General features: G+C 37.8%; 2 protein-coding genes across 5 annotated transcripts; one reads left to right on the top strand and one right to left on the bottom strand.

Moving 5' to 3' along the window:
• The first annotated feature begins 2,925 nt into the window (after window positions 1-2,925).
• On the top strand, window positions 2,926-15,810 carry bnip2 (BCL2 interacting protein 2). Of its 4 annotated transcripts, none has more exons than XM_084733849.1 (12): window positions 2,926-4,196; window positions 7,178-7,273; window positions 7,412-7,479; window positions 8,385-8,561; window positions 10,065-10,247; window positions 10,452-10,554; window positions 10,637-10,768; window positions 10,880-10,966; window positions 11,051-11,149; window positions 12,863-12,898; window positions 13,420-13,447; window positions 15,068-15,810. In XM_084733849.1, the coding sequence occupies exons 1-11, from the start codon at window positions 3,829-3,831 to the stop codon at window positions 13,430-13,432; spliced, it is 1,362 nt and encodes a 453-aa protein (XP_084589975.1). In that variant the 5' UTR covers window positions 2,926-3,828; the 3' UTR covers window positions 13,433-13,447; window positions 15,068-15,810. The 4 variants fall into 4 exon arrangements, 3 of the variants coding, with proteins under 3 accessions (XP_084589975.1, XP_084589972.1, XP_084589974.1); XR_014771740.1 differs by lacking the exon at window positions 13,420-13,447 and adding an exon at window positions 12,045-12,133 and having other exon boundaries at window positions 2,930-4,196; XM_084733846.1 differs by lacking the exon at window positions 13,420-13,447 and having other exon boundaries at window positions 2,931-4,196.
• An 860-nt stretch (window positions 15,811-16,670) lies between these two features.
• gcnt3 (glucosaminyl (N-acetyl) transferase 3, mucin type) lies at window positions 16,671-18,361 on the bottom strand. The gene has a single exon (XM_084734254.1). It carries the CDS (start codon window positions 18,279-18,281, stop codon window positions 16,989-16,991), a length of 1,293 nt encoding a protein of 430 aa, XP_084590380.1. The 5' UTR covers window positions 18,282-18,361; the 3' UTR covers window positions 16,671-16,988.
• Window positions 18,362-19,646: the final 1,285 nt, after the last annotated feature.

The following is a 19,646-nucleotide window of genomic DNA, read 5'->3' as shown; positions in this document are numbered from 1 at the left end:
GGGTCATTTTAATGGCACTCACTACTATTTATCATGCCGTTTTAAATGTTTTGCTCATTTGTTTCCATTAAATATTTCATCTTCCCTTAAATATTCATTTAACTTCCTCTTTAAATTTTTTACCAGTCTCTTTGCAGTTGCTATCTTTTTGCCTCCCTTTTAGGCTTTGCAATCATAAATAATTATTCATCTACACCCAGAAAGAGATTGCATAAAACATGCACATGAATCCTTTTTGTCTTTTCTCATTAGTGATATACTTCGAGTAGCCTAAATACTTCCCGCTACCCCACTTATGGAAATTGGTTGGAGAACCGTCCTAATGATTCTGCTTCACAAATAGGTTACAGCTCCCATCGCTGATCCCAACGTTCATCCTTGCTTTCATCATGAAACGAGAGGTCTGCTGCAGCGTCTGCATTCAGATCTGGAGTTCGTCTATTACTTTTAAAAATGAGGATTCATTTTTCATCCTGCATCAGACAATGCTACTTTAGATTTTATTGTTTAAACCAACTGCAAGACTACAGTGGAACTATATATGAGCAACGAAAGCTGCTCACTGACACTTAATGCAACACAGGCATTACAAGTGTGCTCTTTCATCAGGCTACTTTGCACTGGCTCTTACTCTGGTGGGAATTTTGATAATTTTTATTTTTGTAATACTTTTAATTCTCGCATATTTAGGATTAACTTTAAAAAACAAAAGAAAATACAGAAAGGGACAAACTAAATAATTCTATTAAAAATCATGATTTATCATATTTCCGGTATTATTTTAAGAATTGTCTGTGAGATTTTGTATATAAATGTGAAATTTATTTACTGCAAATATTTAGGATGAATACCTCTATCTGTGTGTTTGATAGCCCACGTGCTGATGCTCATGCTATAGCCTGGCTCAATAGATTTATCTTGGCTAAACAGGCAACATTTGTCTTAATTTGTTGGATAATTGCAACATGACTCATTAGCAAACAGCACCATGGTGGAAGGTGGAAGGGAAGCATAAACTCTCAATTTGACTGGATTATCCTTTTGTGATGAGGCCTAATGATCCAACAGAGTAAATAGCAATGTGTTAATTAGAAATTACACTGAATGATCCGTTGCACACAGAGGAGGTATTAACCAGGCAGCATCATTATGTTAGATCTATAGCTGCCTTTTCGTTTCTTTTCTTTTCTTTTCCTTTTTTTTTAACCATGAGGACTGATAGTAAAATGGCGATTATAACTATCCCCAAAAGAGAAATTATGGTGTATTTGTTGCAGTTGGCTCCCTTTAGTTTGGAAGTGAGTGTCGCTGAAAGATCTTAAAATTTAATAGACTCACATGCTCTGTACTCTTCAGGAATATTAATATACTCAGACATTTAATTTGAGAATATCACTATTATAAAAGGCATTGCATTTTACCTTTATTACAAAGACACAACAGCATGTCACTGCTAAATTCAGATAAATCTAGAAATGTATGTTAAATGCTGACTTTTATGAGTATAATTACAATTGCTGTTTTTTCCTCATTACATCTCAGACTTTGGTCCAGTTTGTTTTTTCACACTGGTTTGAGTTATGGTGTCTTTTTTATCGATAAAGGTTCCCCCCAGACTGCACTGTGTAAGTAGGCATCTGCCTCCACCTAGTGGCAAAGATTAGTCACTGAAGGTAAAGGTAATACTTGACAGTAGGCTAACTATTTCTACATCAGAATCAGAATCTAACATCCTGTTGGTGGAAACAGTATATATATTATATTACAAGTAATGAAACAACACAAAAAATATATTTTTTTTCAATCTGACGTGATGTTGTGGTCTTTAATACTGTCATCACACCTGTGCACGTTTATCTGCACAAATCAGTAAGATACAACAATGGCAGTGGAAACACACACACATATGAAACTGGTAATTACTGATTAATTAGTCAAACCTGTATGTACTGCAACTATACAGAGATTCTGGTGTTTCTTCTGGCCCCAGTCTGACACACTATATATCACAGACTGCTGAGTACTGCTTTGTGGCACGTTCACATTTGTGTCTATAGATACTGAGAAAAAACAACAACACAGCACTACTAATGGTTTACTAATACTAATAGTACGGCTGCAACTAACAGTTATTTTAACTGTCAATTAATCTGTCAATGTTCTCTATTAATCATTTAGTTTGGTCTATAAAATGCCATAAAATGGTAAAATCACTGTTCCCAATGCCCAAGATGACTACTGGACTATCATTACTGATTAATTAAATGTAAGCAGCATGTTAATGTTGTAACTCATTGAGGTGAATCAAATTCCCATTACTTTATGTACTGATGATTTGTTTAATCAATGACAGTGTGTCATATTTTGTAAACTGTATTTTTAATCTTCTGCTAAATGGAACAGAGTGAAATGTATAAGTAGAAATAGCGTAAAATTACATTATTTGAGTGAATATAGTTAGTTGCTCTGCACTACAACAGACCTACTACAACTTACATTAAGTATTACTGAGAGTATAGTTATTCCTAATACTGGAATCTAAATGTTGCATGATGGAAATCTGATGGAAATTAGACATTTTTATCTCAATAGTTTTAGGAGATTCGAGGTGTTGCCCTAAAAGAATATTTTCTTAATCAATGTTTTAAGTGTAAAGCAAGGTTCAGCCTTTAAAAGATATTTCTCACCATCAGCAGAGGGCAGTGAAACTTTGCTAGGACAGTGACACCTCAACAGTTCAAGGAGGGATCAAAACTGGCAAGGTTGCCAGGTTTGCAGATTTTCCATTGAGCACTGTTACGCATATATTGTCTATTAAGTTATAAAAAAGCTTCTAACCCTAGTTATATGAACATTTTTGAACTACAGTTTGGGGGAGTATTGTACTATATTTTGATCGCTTGGAGACACTAGATATAACTAGTTGTTGTTTTTAGTTTACAGAATAACATTTTGCATCGCAAGTTGGGGCTGTCATAACATTATTTAGAGTGTGAAAATAATGCACCAAAATAACAATGTATAGTAGTTTAGTGTACTTTTTGTGTGTGTTTTAGGCTTGGGAGATGAAGATAGAAAGTTCAGACACAAATCGGCAGGAAACACAACTGGCAACTCCACAGAACGCTATGTTGCTACCGCTAGCTGGAGAAACAACAGAATATGTTCCAGTTAGTCAACTAGCGTTGTTAGCCAACAACCGCTAAGTTGCTGAGACTGATATTAGAGGACCGACTAATACTTTAAATCAGTGGATAGTGGTTTTATACCTTACATGGATCCATGGAACAGTTGTCTAACTTTGCGTCGTAGTTGACAGCTGGCTTGATTTAGTGGATTAATGCCGGCGTTTGCTGTGGCTAAGTTAGCTAACTGTAACGTTAGCTTCTACGTTAGCGTGACCAACGTCTGTTACGTCCACAGGAGAGAACTTGGAGGAAGGAAGGGAGGAAATTGATAAGTAGGATCACTGCGCACCGCTGCTTATGCAAAGCTAGCATACTTTTTGGACTCTCGACTTCTCACACTGTGACGCATTTAGAAAAGGTGACTATCTGTCCATCCTGTGTGACTTTTAACACTCTTCAGTTAATAAGAAATGCTGTTAGCTGGTGTAGCTAGCTGTCAACAACAACAGTCCCGTTGGCTAGCCGTATAGCGGACAAGAGCTACCACTGCTAGCCTCAAACTTGTAAAGAAGTTGTGTAAGTCATATTCAGCTGTGTGACTGATATATGTTAAAATAGCAACCCGTTGTTTTAAACCTTTCCTTGTCGGACTATTTTTTACTGACCCGCTCTGGCACAAGGACATCAGGAGAAACTTATTATGGCATCGGATGTGATTGAGAGCGAAGCGGTGCTGAAGGGTGTAAGTGATCTGAATTTGAACAATAGCAGCCCAGATTTTGTCACACCCAGGAGGACTGATGAGGAGCTGGGAAACAGACACACTTCTAGTCCTTCATCGTCTGGAGTGTCGGGAGAAGGTGATGAGGAGGAATTAGACGAATTACAAACTAGCACAGCTTCTACAATTGAAAATGGCGAAGAGGCACTTCAAGAGAGTCTAACCAAAACAAGAGGTACGCCACAGGAAAGGACAACTCCAGACAATGAGCAGAAACAGCCTGGAGCCAGGAGCTCTACCCCTGTGAGCCTCCCCCAGCCACGATCACCACCTGGACCTATTGGAAGGTCTGTATGTGTACATTTTTATGTTTGGCCTACATGTTGGCAACTTAAAACTATTAGCTGGTTTCTGGTTTCATGTCTCCATTGCAAGAATGCTGTTCTCCCAGACTACAGCACCTGTGCCAGATGACTGCCTCTTTTCAAGTGTCTGTGAATGTTTTCCAGTGAACTGCATGTGAAAGTTGTTTGACAGACCAGAGATTCATTTTCTGTTCATTGGTAGTAGCATTTGTAATCACTGCAAGTTGTTGTGGTCAGCTCTTCAAATGAAGGTCTTTTATCACAGTCAAAACTTACCTGTTTGACCCAGAACAGAAAAAGAAACAGTTAATGATAACTTGGGCTACATTTCAGAAACCTCTGAAGTCTGAAATCCAAATTTATCTCAGTTTAGCATAGACATTTAGAATTTCTGGTGTTAAAGAAACATGTTTCCTAACTTCATTTTGGAAGAAATCCTCTATTATCACAGAGTAAGAATTTATCTATTACAGAACTGTCCCAGCTGAAGATTTTCCTAAATTAGAATGGGATAGACCCTGTCATGAATTTAAAAAAACTGCCAGAGAAAGATCAGGCAAGGTCTGAGATGTGACAGGACACAACCAACTGCAGAAGACAAATACGCTTTTTACTGTCTTTGAAATTTAAGTTAAGATTGGACATGCAATTAGATTTTTTGCAATTAGAGGGCCCTGGTTTCCACACTGACTTACAAAACCATAGTCTTTTCAGCAAATTTACAAACAATTTTCTAAATCAATGCTTAGCTTCCACCAGGCACAGATTCCAAATGAAGAGGGCATATCCTTTCCAAATCTTTTGGCATTCTCTTATTTGTAGCCTGGCCAGAAAAGCAGGTAAAGTAGAAGTTAGACTGATCCTTGTATGAAATCTATTTCCTTAACATTATAGAGAGATTGGACATAGTAACAGGAATACCATTTTATTTTGTCCAGCTGTGGCCAAAACAGTAGAATCATATTACAGTATAATGTAGAACAACAGTATCAAGCACTAGGATGTCCGATATTGCCACAGAGGTTAGTCAGCACTTCTCTAAACAAAAACTAAATGTAAACAAAAACTGGAAACTAGAAGTTGTGTGTTATATTGCAGGGCTGTGTTTGGACTGCAAGATATTATACAGGTGTAACTGTCATTGTAGAGTGCATCATTTATGACAACAATGTGCACATCACATCACACAGGTGCAAGGTTGTTAGAATTATGTATATGAAAAGGGTAACAGCAGGACAGCAACACAAGTTTACAAATGTAATTTAACCATAAGGAGATGACATTCCAGGACATTATCACCTCCTGCAATGCCAACTTTTTTTTACACTGGAATTAGAATTTTACTCAGATGATGCTTCACTAAAGCAAAAACGGCCACTTTTTCTATCCAACTGTGACATATTTGTTCACCATAGACTGTAATAATGCTGATCTGCAGCTTAATTCATCTCACCATTTAATGCATTATTGTTAAAATTTTTAAACAGTCATTAATTCTTTCAATTTGACTCCCTAATGTGGCTAATTCCACTTAGATGCAGCTTGGTCTGCAGTGCACTTTGAGGAAACCACATTCCTGCAGCACTTCTACATCTCTCAGCTGGATTTCAAATGTAATGAGAGGATTATCGCTATACATAAGCAAACAGCTAAACTGATACGTTATGAAATGTTTAGTACCAAATACCCAGAATGTTTTTGTGTCTGGGAGCACAAATACAGTCGTGTATGTGATTAACGCATCAAAGGGAGCTCTGTACATTCCAAGATACAGATACCATGATCAGCATTAGTGAGTAGCCTTATGGTTTATAAACTAAGCCTCAACACAAGCTTGTAAGCTTTACAAGAAGCCAGTGATCTGATTATGTGGCCAGTTGCAGGCTGAAACTCTTGAGGAGATTCTCGATCAACATATAGGACTCATCTGTCCAGTAGCTTATAAAACGATGGTGTCATGGTTATTTACTTCTCATACCAAAGTATTTGTTTTGTCAAAAAAAGGCAATAAGCTCATATCACCTTTAAGGACTGTTGTGATAGTAAAGGAGCACACACTGCTTGGCATTAACATAAATAGGGTTTTCCCTGACTTGATATAGCTTAATGCAAGTAAATAACAGACAAGATGGCCACAGCACACAATAGGCTGTTAGTAGCCTTATAAGTAATGGAAGTAATGGAAGTTTAAGGTTCACCCTAAAAGTCGTAGGGACCCTTTTCCCCAAAGTTTGTGTAGGTGTTCAAAATTGCTTTTCATACCTAATGCAGGAGATTTAGCTGTATAGCTAAAAATGTCACGTTTAACATAAAATCAGTGTTAAAATGTTATGAAATTTCACATTAATTGTTCATCTGTCATGTCATACAGATTGTCACTAAAATACAGTAGTAATGTTGTTGGTGACAAGTTGTTAGTCAATACACATGAACAATTTGACAATACATGACAAACAAACAGACTGTAGATAGATGCATACACTGAATTGAAAAATCTGTTTACACAAATTAGCTATTTTTCCAGTGTTGTGTAGCATTTTCTCAACATACTCTATCCTGTTCATCACATAAAGACCCCCCACTCTCGTTTGCAGAGTCAGTGTACACTAGCAAATCTTTTGTCTTGTGGTGTTCCATCATTTTCACTACCCATATCCACTAACTTTGTAAAGGTTTTAGTTGCTGACGTATTAACTCATAAACAAAAATTGCCTTTGACTCTTGGTCCACGTTTCCCCCATAATCCTTTGAGGATTGTACAAGTCACAAGCAACTGTTGACAGATAACCAGTAATGTGTTTGGTGATGTTTTGTTTTTCATGGATAATCTCTTCTGGCGCTGCTCCCGATCTTAATACATTTTGTAGTAGAAGAGGTGTAGTAGAAGCATTAGAGAACGTTAAGCATAGAAGATGGCATAACCTTTTGTTTTTTCGTGTGTGTGTTTTTTTTCCCTTTCCCAGCCTGGAGCGCCAAGAGTCAGTTGCCACAACAGAAGCCCGTCTCAGAATGGAAGGAGTGGAACTTAAGGAAGAGTGGCAAGATGAGGACTTTCCACGGTATTGTAAATCATCTTATAATTTTGTTAAATCATGTGTGGATCATGGTTTACAGCACTGTATCATATGTTTGCATTTTGAACATCACATGAACTATAACTCTACTGAAGGCTTGATCACCTTTTGTTTGATTACTAGGCCCCTGCCTGAGGAAGAGGAGCTTGACGATGAGCTTTTTGCAGGAACCTCTGAAGAAGGAGAGCCTGGTAATGAAATCAAATTAGTTTATGATGCATTGCTACATTGATTAGGAGAACATAAAGGACCTGTTCACATTTTTTCAAGTCTAACTTAAAACTTGCAAAGAGTTGGTCGCTGTAATCATTCCTGTTCATTCTTGTCAGTGAAAAAATGTGTTCTAAAGTTCAGCCAAAACCGAGGGCACAGCAGTCTGAGTGAGTAAAAGGGTATCTTCCAACATAGTCTTTTTAGTACAAAATCCTTTCAGACACTGTTTTCTTTGATGAGCTACAGTGTGGGGACAGTAACACAAAGAATTTTGTTCTAAAAGACTATAATTTTGGAAGATTCCACTTGATTTGTGTAACTTGGACTAATGAAGCCTCATGTATAGCTTTGGCTGAACTTCATAATGCCTTTTTGTACAAACAAGCATGCTGGATGTGCCGGGATGAGACCTCTTCACTGCTTCTGGTTATTGTATTATGATTAGGGCTGCAACTAGTGATTATTTTCATTATGAATTAATCAGCCAATTATTTTTGCAATCAGTATATTAATTGTTTAGTCTATGAAAATGTTTTCAGTCTCCTGGAGCCTAAAGTGATATCTTCAAATTACTTATTTTTTTCCCAACCAAAACCAAATTCCAAAGGCGATTCATTACTATCATGAGTGACAAAGAAAAGCAGCAAAACCTCACATTTAAGGAGCTTGAACAAATGTTTTGTTCCAAAATTACATTTTTGCCTGAAAAATGACTGAAACAATCAATTGTTAAACCAAATAGTTGCCAGCTAATTTTCTCTTGATCATTTAAATAATTAATCGTTGCAGGTCTAGTTATGATAGACTCAGAAAAAAATCTTAATTTATTATTTGGTTGCTCTCACAAATCACATAACCACTGATGTTTTGGCATCTGTCCTAGGGTATGCAATGAACCATGGCAAGAAGGCAAAGAAGAAACTTGCAGCTCCAGAGATCAGTCTTACACTTGACCGCAGTGAAGGCTCTCTGCTCTCCGACGAGCTGGACGAAAGTACAGAGCTGGACCTCGATGACATAGACACACCTTCAGACAACAGCAATGAGTTTGAATGGGAAGGTAAGAACTTTGTATTCAAGCAATGAAAATGATAAAGAGTTTTTAGTACTTAATATCTTTTAACTCTGTTTGTTCCAGTTTATTTTGTTAATACTGAAAGTTTAAATAGTAAAGTTTAGATTGACCTCATGAGAAAGACACTTTCAAACTGGACCAAGATGAAGTCCACGGTGGGGTGATTTATTCAAAGATTTGCCATTGTTGGGTAAATCTTATCAGACCAGTCTTTATTTCCTGGTTCTCGGATCCATTTGCATTTTCCTTCCTTAATTGAACAGATTTGGGTAGGCAGCTCACTGCCATGAGTGTGGTTAAAATGTGCTTTGTCGTTTTTGTGTTTCCACACTGCTGCCTTCCTCTTTTTCTCTTGGAAGAATTGTTTCCATTCTCTGCCTGCAAACAGGCTCCAGGCCAGCAACAGGTTTCTCTCTTCCTCGTGGTAAGGTCTCTCGGACAGCCCCCCGTTCTCTTTTTTCTGCCAACCATGAGTCAATCAACCCCTATTGTTCAGATTTTGTTCTGTCTTCAGTTGTTCAAACAAATCATGTGGATATTTTGTTTCATACCCTTCATTTTCAGTTATTATTTTGTGCATGTCATTTTTCATTTCCTTGAAAATTTCCTATGTTTGAGAAAACAATCGGTTACAACTTGTCAATTTAAAAGCAGTTTAAGCTGCACAATAATGCTGCAGTTATCAGATAGTAACCAAGACAGAAGTACTTACAGATAATTGAACATATTTTATAAGCAAATGAGTTCAAAATTACAAGGCATGAGTGACACAGTGGTGGTGTGATTAGTAGGAGCAAATGTTCTGCAGCTTTATGTGATTTATGTGAAGATTCATCCAGTAGATGATGGTTTCAAACATGCTGAACATCTTTACCAGTTATTTTCATGCTAAATCTCAAAACAAGAAAATGCAGATCTGTGTGTTTGGAAATGGGTCGCTCACAGAGAAATCCCCTTAAAAGTGTGTTTCTGTGATTTGGTTGCACTATTTACTTCTTCTCGATTGTGCTTGTTGCATGTTTTATACACATGATCATTTTAACACTCTGCTTGATCTCACATACTGTACATCCTACAGAAGATGCACAGAAGTCCTCAGCAGTGGTGTGTCACTGTGATTGTGGGAGTGTTTGCTTGACATTTATTTTAATTTATTATACCGTGAAATGACAGACTCATGCAATAATACAATAGCAGGATTTCCCCCAGAAAACTGTAGATTTTCCCTCTGGAAAATGTTGAGCTCGTGCGAAAGGTAGACATGGAACATGGAAGTTGAGATGTGATTGTTAAATGCATGCCATCCACATACAAAAGATAAAAGCAACAAATTAATGTAATGTGAGTATCTGGTGATTAAAATGCATGTGATTGAAAAGTTCAATAATGAACTGTTTGATTGGATCAAAGTACATTTGATAACATAAGATGGTCCTCACATCCAAATAGTATCCAAGCTGTGTGTTTAAAATGCTTCTTCTCCCTTAGACGATCTCCCTAAGCCGAAAACCACAGAGCTGCTACAGAAGGGTGTGGAGTCAGTCCAGGAGTACTCGGCCTCAGAGGAGAGGGAGGAGGGTCGACGCTGGCGGGTGTTTCGTATCGGAGACCAGGAACACAGAGTGGACATGAAGGCCATCGAACCTTACAAGAGGGTCATTAGCCATGGAGGTTGGTGGCATTACATTATGAATACAGTCATTTTAAGTTTGTCTATGTTGCTTTTTAATTTACAAGCTGTATTATATTTGTGTTTAATACAAGTTAATCAGTTTGTTTATTCAAAATATGAAGTAAAAAAGTGTTTTGACAATGAAAGAAGTGTTTTAATACTGAAACATCAGTAAAGTTTTGACGCTTGATTTTCCACTGCAGGTTACTATGGAGATGGTTTGAATGCCATAATTGTGTTTGCTGTGTGCTTTATGCCTGAGAGCAATCAACCAAATTACAGATACATCATGGACAATTTATTCAAGTGAGTGTTTATTTGAATTCCTCTGCCCGTGTGAGCCAAACATTTTATTACAGCCAGCGCTAATGGAATTTTCCTATCACAGGTATGTCATTGGCACACTGGAGCTTTTGGTTGCTGAGAACTATATGATTGTGTATTTGAATGGGGCGACCTCTCGGAAAAAGATGCCGACTGTAGGCTGGCTCAGAAAATGTTATCAGCAGATTGATAGAAGGTGAGTATGAGTGGAAATTTGTACTACAGATGCAGCAGCAATCTCAAGAACAGCATCATCACATGATATGTGAGTGTATTGTTTACATCGTCTATCGCTCTTTTTCAACAGGTTAAGGAAGAACTTGAAGTCTTTGATAATTGTCCATCCCTCTTGGTTTATTCGCACCCTGCTGGCACTCACAAAACCTTTCATAAGGTAACTTTAAGGTCATTAAAATAATGAAATCAAGATTTTCTTGGGTAACCTTTAGATTCTGACATTTCTTGCTTCTTGTTACAGCTCCAAATTCAGTCAGAAAATCAAGTATGTGTACAGCTTGACAGACCTTGCAGAGCTGGTTCCTATGGAGTATGTGTCCATACCAGATTGTATCAAACAGTAAGTATGCTCCACTCCAACACATCAGCACTCTTTTAAAACGAGACAGAAGTCCCGTCAAAAGTCAAAACATTTGGGTGTCTGCAAGCAAATAATGTAATGTAACAGAAATGTGGCTATTTGGACTCATTTTTATACTTAAGGCTACAACAAGGAAGTTCACATTTTGTTGATTTTTGAGACCCCTGTGGACAAAAGTGGTAGTGTTTCCTCCATAATAACCACAAAACATAACATCAAAAATAAAATGATCTAAATAAAATTATTCTTCTGCTTGTTTTTAACCGGCTGAGGTATGACTCACTTCGCCAGGGAAAATGTAAACACAGGCTTGTTTCATCTGATCTCAAGGAGAATCCAACCTGGCAGCAGGCCTTAAGAATAGCTATGAAATAGGGATATACAACACTTTTTGTCAGCTCAAGTACAAATACTTAAATTTGGGCATTTGTCGATAGAGTATATCCATATTAGTACTGTTTTATTTGGATCAGATGTTCCTCGTTTTCCAAATACAACAAATTGTTGTTGCCACTGCTAGCATTAGCAAACTCCTTTAACTCGGTGTCATGTTGGTTTATTAGATGGTTAATCAAATTGCTTGTGTTAAAGGAGCAACTTTTTGGAGAGTGGTAGTGGGTGTGGTGGTGTTGGAGTAGTTTTATGAGTACAAAGAAATAGTCACTCGTCTTGCAGGTGGTTTCATTTGCTCATATAATAATTTAAAAATTCTTTGTAGTAGGTTTAAGTGATAACAAGGTGTTTACCTTCAGTTGTAAAACTTACATAAGCACTGGCATGTTACATGTTTATGTATCAGGATGGTTCCCTGTTGAGGGTTGAATTATAGTAAGACTTGTTTTGTATCCATATGAAACTGACCTGGTGATGGCAGATTTTCCAGCTAAAAACTGCTGTTCTGGAGCAATACCTGGCTGCTCACTTGGAATAGTAAATAAATAAAGCATGACCACATCAGGAGAGGTCAGTAAGTTTCTTCCCTTCTACAGATTTAATCCAATCTTCACCAAATAAAAATAAGTTATACAACTTGCTGTTTTTCCTTCGTCTGGTTTCCAAATTGTTTTAGCAGTCTAGTAACATTTTATGCCTCTACAGTATCAGCTCTGACTGATCTGCAAAATTTGGTTGCATTTTGTCTGTAGGTGGTGCTACAGCAACATTCTGTTTTTCCTGTGTGGGCAAGATATCAGTGGTTATGAGTCTGACTTGCTTGAAATTTTGCACAATTCATCTTTGTTCAAAGCCCTCAAATTCGCTGGCAGGATTTGTTTTCCAAAACCATGAACATGGATTTCCCATTAGCATGATTGTTTTACTTAACAACAAAAGTGTTAGGATGGAGAAGCAATCTTAGTGCAACCTGCATCACAGTATCAGCAACACTGAAAAGAATTGTTTCTAGATAATTTTGTCCTAAATTGCTATTAAAGAATACATTCTTCATTTTCTGGTGTTAACCTTTGCTGATATGCATAACTGTTGAGCTCATGTTGAGAATTAGCTCATGCTGTATTTTTCCTTGATGTGAATTAACCTGAGGTGGATCTTGTATCCTTGTGGCATTTAAAAAGACTTCAGCACAAATACTCATCTTATCAAAAATGTTTTTTTCTGCTCTTTTGGATGTTTGGTTGCTGTTGGCTGTATATGTCTCCTTTCCTTAACTCCATTTCCCTGCCCCCTCTTAAGGTTTGACGACGAAAAAAATAGGAAAAGCCGTAAAAGGTATATGCACTTTTCACCCAGGATCAGTCTCAGCATTTTTTTTTTTTTTTTGCATTTCACAAAACTAACAAAGAAACAACAATCTGTTGGCTCTCAGAAATGCACCAATACACCTCATTCTGTCCCGCGTTTTTGTAGTTGGATGATTTGCTGTTACCTTCCAGCCAAAATCAACAACTTTCCTCCCCAGTGTCCCACTTTTTCCTCTCTGTAGATTTAGCTAAAAGCAGGCTGAGAAGCTGTTTGATTGGTTTCCATAAATAGGTGGCTTGGTGATTGTTTAACCAACTAAATCCCATTTCTGAGCCAATTCTGTGAAGTTCATCTCAAAGCCGATTAATTTTAAATTTGTTCTTTATTTATTGCCTCAGAATAATATCAATGTGTGGTTTCAAACAAAGCATGTATCTTTGTAGCCTTGAGGTATTAAAATTGCAGTAGTTCTGGTGTAGATGTTTGCATTGCTGCTTTCTGATGTGAAAATAGGGGGCATTTACTTGCATGTATCTTTTAAAAACCAGGTTTAGAATGTGATGCAGGTGATATTGGGTAAGTCTGTCTATGTTTGCACTACTGAATAGGGTTGGAACGACAAGGAAGTAGCTTGTCTTAGTCACTGTGGTGTGTGGTTGCACTGTAACCATGTTCCTCACATGGTTCCTCTCAGTAACTCGCCCTTACCAAACACCCCGCTTGTCCTCTCTCACAGCTCTTTGCATGACTCACTGCATACCCACTCCCTGCTGATGTTTAGCAATCGCCACAGACCTTTGTCAGCCTCGCTCATGCACGCAGAAATATTCTGCTCATTACTGATAAGTAGTGAGCCCTCACTTGCTGTCTGAGGTGATTCATTTGCAGATATATTGTGGGATGTTAGAACATTAGAGAAGTAAAAACTTTAGTCTTGTAGAAGACAGTCTGTACTGTGTATAAAACACTGCCAGTAGTTGTAATTGTGTTGGTAGGTGCACAGGTTTATAAGATAACTGATAAAATGGCAAGACAAATGCACTAAAATTTCACGTTACTCTCAAAGTCCTTCTGACTGTACCAACGAAAAATGCACATTTTAAGCTTAAAGGTTGCACTCATTCCATGGATGTGGATTAATATATTCTGTTCACAGATTTGCAAAAATTATTGCAAATCAGAGTCCTGCACAGGTACAGTTTTGCTAACACCCACCCGCAAAGCCAAGTACTAGAACCAACCCGTTTCCCTCAAGGATTTCCAAGTCAGATCGGCCCCGCTCTGAACCCTAGACCCGACCCACAGCCATAATTAAATACACACAGTCTTAGACTTGATATATTGGCGGATTTTAATGTCAGAAATACTACACAATCATTTTCATTTCTCATTTCTCCAGGGAAAAAGTTTTTTATTGTTTTGTATGTGTTATATTATTGTTCTCACCTACTGCCCACCCAAAATAAGTTAATTTTTCCCTGTGCCAGTACCTGTGGATTTGTATAAATATGTTTTACTTTTTTGCGGGATACTCGGTGTACCCAGCCTAGTGCAGGACTCTCTTGCAAACAGATGTAGGTGTTATACAAGAAGTGTGTTTATACAGTTTATCTGCTTTTGTCTATGCTTGTGTGCTTTTGTACGTTTTCTTTGATTTTAATATGCCATCAACCTGCTCAGGACTGCAGATGCATATCGTATGGCAAATCCAGGTCCATCTTTACATGATGGATTCAAGTGGTCAGGTTAATTCATCCCTGTGCTGCAGATAATGAAAGCAGTCTGAGCAGTTGGTCTCCTGCACTACATACTGAAATACAAATTAGTGCATTTGTCTTACAAGGTTTCAAGGGAAGAACCTCGTAATAATACAGCTGACAGTGATGGTTTGTACTGCCCAGATGTTTTAAGTGCTTTAGGTAAAAGGAGCATGGATAATATTTTAGTCAAGTTGTTAAGACTATAAAATCTAAACAGACCAAAATAGGCATTAGAATGGGGAATAGGTCTGGTAAGTAAAAAAATAGAAATATTTATTCACACAGAATTCCTTTTGTAATGGTATAAAGGTAATTATCACATTTCAGGATGTGTTTATACATTTTAAAAAAGTGTAGTAGCCTGTGTTTACTTTGCTTATCAGTTATCCTTACTCTTATTGGTCAGATGTCTAATGCTTTTTAAATTTATCTGCAGAATTGACCAGGACATGCATGGTAAAGTCGAGATGGCAGCTGCTGCTGTTCCAGAGTGACCCTGTTCGCACTGCACAATGTGGAAGAGGAGAACGATGAAGAATGTTTAGAACTGCAGCCACTCTTATGTTTATATTCTGGGCAACGTGACTGGAGACTTAGCTGTTTGCATCAAGAAAGTGCCTTTTTGAAACTATGCTGCCTGTTACATCGTGGAAGTTTTCACAGCTTGATCCGCGGCGTTTTTTTCCACATGCTGTCTGAAACATTTTTAATCTTTTTTTTTTTTTTAAATGTACTGCCAATATATCATGTCAGACTTTGCTTATGGGTGTTTCCTAGTTACTGTTGTATCGACACATTATTTAAGGCACTCTGTTACAAATGGTTGATGCATGTTCTGCTTTATTACATTTAAATATATATTTATATTCAAAAGGTGACAATGGAGAGAAATTAATATATTTTTATGGTTGCTCTGATTTTAAACTGCATTTTAGGTCTCTGATGACCCATTGAGTGGCATTTCATAGAACAAGTTTTGACGGCACCTTTTTCACTGTTCACTGCTGACGTTCTCTGTCAAAATCCTGCCTGGGGAAAATAAAGTTTTATTTTTTGCCCCTCACTTGAATGTGCCCTCTGACTGGTGGAGGGAGAACATGTGTGAGAGCAACAATCTGAAGAAAAGATGTAGGTCTTAATGTAACATTTCCTCTTAAGTAAAGTCATGGATCCACTTCATTGTTTTGTATTTGTTTTATTCCATTTAGTGCCAGTTTTACAGTGATAACAAGATAACAATAGATAATTATACAACAACATTTAAAGTATACGTCATAATGACCAAAGTGTTTGACAAGATTTAAAAAATCACCAAAGTACTGAAGGTAATGTGTTTGCCTTGTAGATCACTTTCACTTACATTCCACTAGATGGCACCACAATGACAGATTTCATTGAAATCATATGAAGGTGTAGAATATAAGAGAGTAGGACTGCATGATATGACAAGAAAAAAATCACATTGCAATTATTTTGAAAGATAATGCAACATGATTTACAATTTGCATCACAATTTTCATTTTCACTGAAAAAAATATTAACATGATGATGCTGTGGCATTTGTTGGAGTCTGTCCCAAACAAACATGTTTTCTGACATCAGGAGAAGATGATTTGTGGTCCAGTGCATCTCAGCAGCACAACAGTACTTCATTATAATACTGAATTGTTGCACATTTTTCCTTGATCACAACTGAAAATTACATCTCTGGTGAGTTGGATTTTGCACTTGGCCATATTGAGATTATGATAGCATTTCAATTAGTTGTGCAGCCCTACATAAGATCCTTATAAGCTTAACAATAACACTAAAATGCACAGATTATTATCAAAAATGACATAAGGTTCCTATCAAAACATTAATAAAATATTAAAATGCACAGATCATTATATGATCACACTGTCACTTACTGCTGAATATTTTTTTTTTAGATATTTTATTAGATTTGTTTATATATATATATATATATATATATATATATATATATATATATATATATATATATATATATATATATATACATATATACATATATATAAAAGTGGTTTGATGCTGCCGACATACCTGATGAAGGTCAGATGGATGGAAACGTTTTAATCTAAAATAATTCAGCATTAAGTGAGACAGTGTTGAGTTGCACAATCCTCCAATGCACCTGCCACACATCCATGTGTGCAAAGACTTTTCTGAAAGAAAATAATTTTACTCAAACAGAACATTTCAGGTAGAAGACTCTTAACAATATTTTAATAAATTAATTTGGGTTTCTTAAATATAACATAATGTTTGCCTGCTCTAAGAATGATATGTTGCCTTAATACATACATCATATTTTACATTTCAAATGATTAAAAGCTTTACAGAATGTTTGAGTATTGATTTGTTAACAGTGAGCCTCGGCCTAAAGCTTTAAAACGCAGAATTGACTCAATGCATCTAATAGCAATATCATCAATTTCAGGATCAAACTTGTTTGCAAAGAGGTGTTGTTGTTTCAGGACCCACAGGATGTCACCAGCTCCATACACACACACTGCTCTTCTGTACTCACCAGTGCAAGGAGAATAGGGGGCCCCATTTTTCATATCTCCGGCTAAATAGGCCCACTTCACCAGACGAGCGATGGCTTGCATGTCTGACACGTCGTATTTGATGTTAGTAGGTGCTGATCCGGGAACAGATGGCATCCTCTGCAGAGTGGCCCACAGGTGCTCATCAGGGCTGTATGTGTCTTTCTCCCACTCCATTAGTTTCTGAATCTCCACATTCTGCATCACATGTTTCACAAACGCGTTTGAGACAACAATGTAAGCGTTTCCAGAGAACATGGGTGTGCTGATGGGTGGTGGACTCTTCATCACATTTGTCCTGATGACACTGTTAGTGACGTTGTAATGATACTGCCAGCGGTCCCTCTTGTAGCCGTTGGTGGCCTCAGTCTCCATGCTGTTTCTCCCTTTGAGGGCCTTCAGTGCCTGAACGATCTCTGCATTGGTTTTGATGGGGAAGTCTGTCCCGCAGGTGTTGATCAGGTACCTCCACTTGACATCTGACCTCAGTAGATCTTTCATGCAGTTCAAATCTGCCTGCACCCGGGACCATGAGGCATAGATCACACTTTCTAATCTGCTGGCAACAAACACGTTAGGAAAGCAGGAGACAATCGCCTTCACAGCCAGCTTGAATTCATCCGAGGATTTCTGGTCCACATGCACGCAGTAGATGTTCTGAGGAGTGTAGATAGCTCGCAGAAGACGCTCAAACATCTCAATCTTCTCATGGATCACCATGGAGTAGGCGATGGGAAAGTCTTTCTCCTCTTTACTGAGAGGCACTGTGATGAAGCCTCTGGTTTCAGTATAAGCTGGACAGTCCTTTGTCAGATTGAGGTAGAACTTTTCTGATAAAATATTGCGTCTTTTCCTCGATGCCAGAAGTGCTTCCAATTCATCTTCCCTGCCCTCCGTGTCTCCATTGATGATAGCAGAGCAGCCCGGCAGGTCATCAGAGAACTGCTGTGGTATTCTGGGATCAGACACCGGCTGCAGGTTTGAGCCAGTTTCCCAAACGACAAAATAAAGGATCAGACCCAACAGGATGAGACAGGATGTCCTCAACATCTGGCCCTTCAGCAACCTTGAAAAAGTCATTCTCTTGCATGAGGTGACTTCAGGACAGACAACCTTGTTTAAGTTCAGGTTACAGTTTGACTGAACAGGGAGAGGCTGCAATGCTTCATTTAATGATCGCAAACTCAATCTGCCCACTAAGTAGGTGTGTCAGACTCAGGTGCGGACAGAATTTCTTCTTATTACCCTTCTAAATAGGATCTGAACTACAGCATATCCTGGTAGATACTCTTAATGCTGTGGTGTATTTACTGAGACAACAGGTTGAGCCTTTATACAGCATCTTCAGATGAACACATAATATTAACATATCCTTCTGTAAGTACACTATGCAGGATTTTTAGATAGACGGAAGAACATAATTCCTCTCAGTTATCACTTGTGACCCACTAGATGTGTTTGGCAGTCAGTGTTGGGCAAGATCCTGAAATTTGGTGATCATTTACAGCCACAAATGGGGCTCTTGACTCAAACATTGGTATCAATGAAGCTAGGACACAGGGGATGTTGACCTTAGTGGGGAATGGGAAATGCTGGAGCAGCAGGACTTTATGCTACTGGAAACCAATCGCCAGTCCCTCCAGGATTTCGCAGACTTTTTGGGGGGAATTGTCGCGGCCAAAAATGCCTGGTTTCACAGCAGCCTTTCAAAAGAATTGTGATGTTGCGATGTTTTTTTGCAATGATGCAATGATGAAAAGATGTGTTTCTTTTTATTCTCTTTTTTTGTATAATTTACTGAAAAGCAAAGGCAACTTGTTCTGGTCAGAATAAAACCACACTTTCTTCTGAGTGTTCTAAGTAACCATATTAAAAAGGCTCAGGATTAAAAAATTCTTAAAAGATATTACTTTATTTATAAATGGGGAAGTGCACCCAGTCAGTATTCCACAAAGAAGCAAACTCTTTCTGAAGATCAAACTCTATCAAAAGAGCAAGCACAAAATTATAACAGAAAAAAAGTGCACAAAGCACTGAAATTTGTCAATAACAGTGACAAACCTTGTGTTCTTCTCTGTACCTGTGACAATAAAAAAAATAATAAAACATTGAGTCAGCTCATTTGGGCATACATGTTTGATATTTGCGTGGGTGACTGCTATGATTAGTACAACTCACAAGAAGCTACAATGGTTGAATTTGTGTTAATTATTGCATTTGCAACTTCCTGGGCGGACTGACTAGCAACCATAACAAATGAAAGTGATGAACTGATTATTTCTTCTGATCACAACAAAGTCTATGTGTCCTCTACCGCCCTACCTTGTTCTACTTCTGTGTTGCCTGTTGTCTTAAAGTTCCAGAGCGACAGACAGTGTCCCCATAAGCATAGTAAAAGCTTGCTTTCATGCCTGGAGCACACAATATGAGGAAAGAGGGAGAGAC

Source organism: Lutjanus erythropterus, chromosome 13, assembly GCF_056507025.1.
Source record: "Lutjanus erythropterus isolate fLutEry1 chromosome 13, fLutEry1.hap2, whole genome shotgun sequence".
Lineage (NCBI taxonomy): Eukaryota > Metazoa > Chordata > Actinopteri > Lutjaniformes > Lutjanidae > Lutjanus > Lutjanus erythropterus.
Note: the sequence above shows the minus strand (reverse complement) of the source record. Positions and strands in the feature narration are given on the sequence as shown.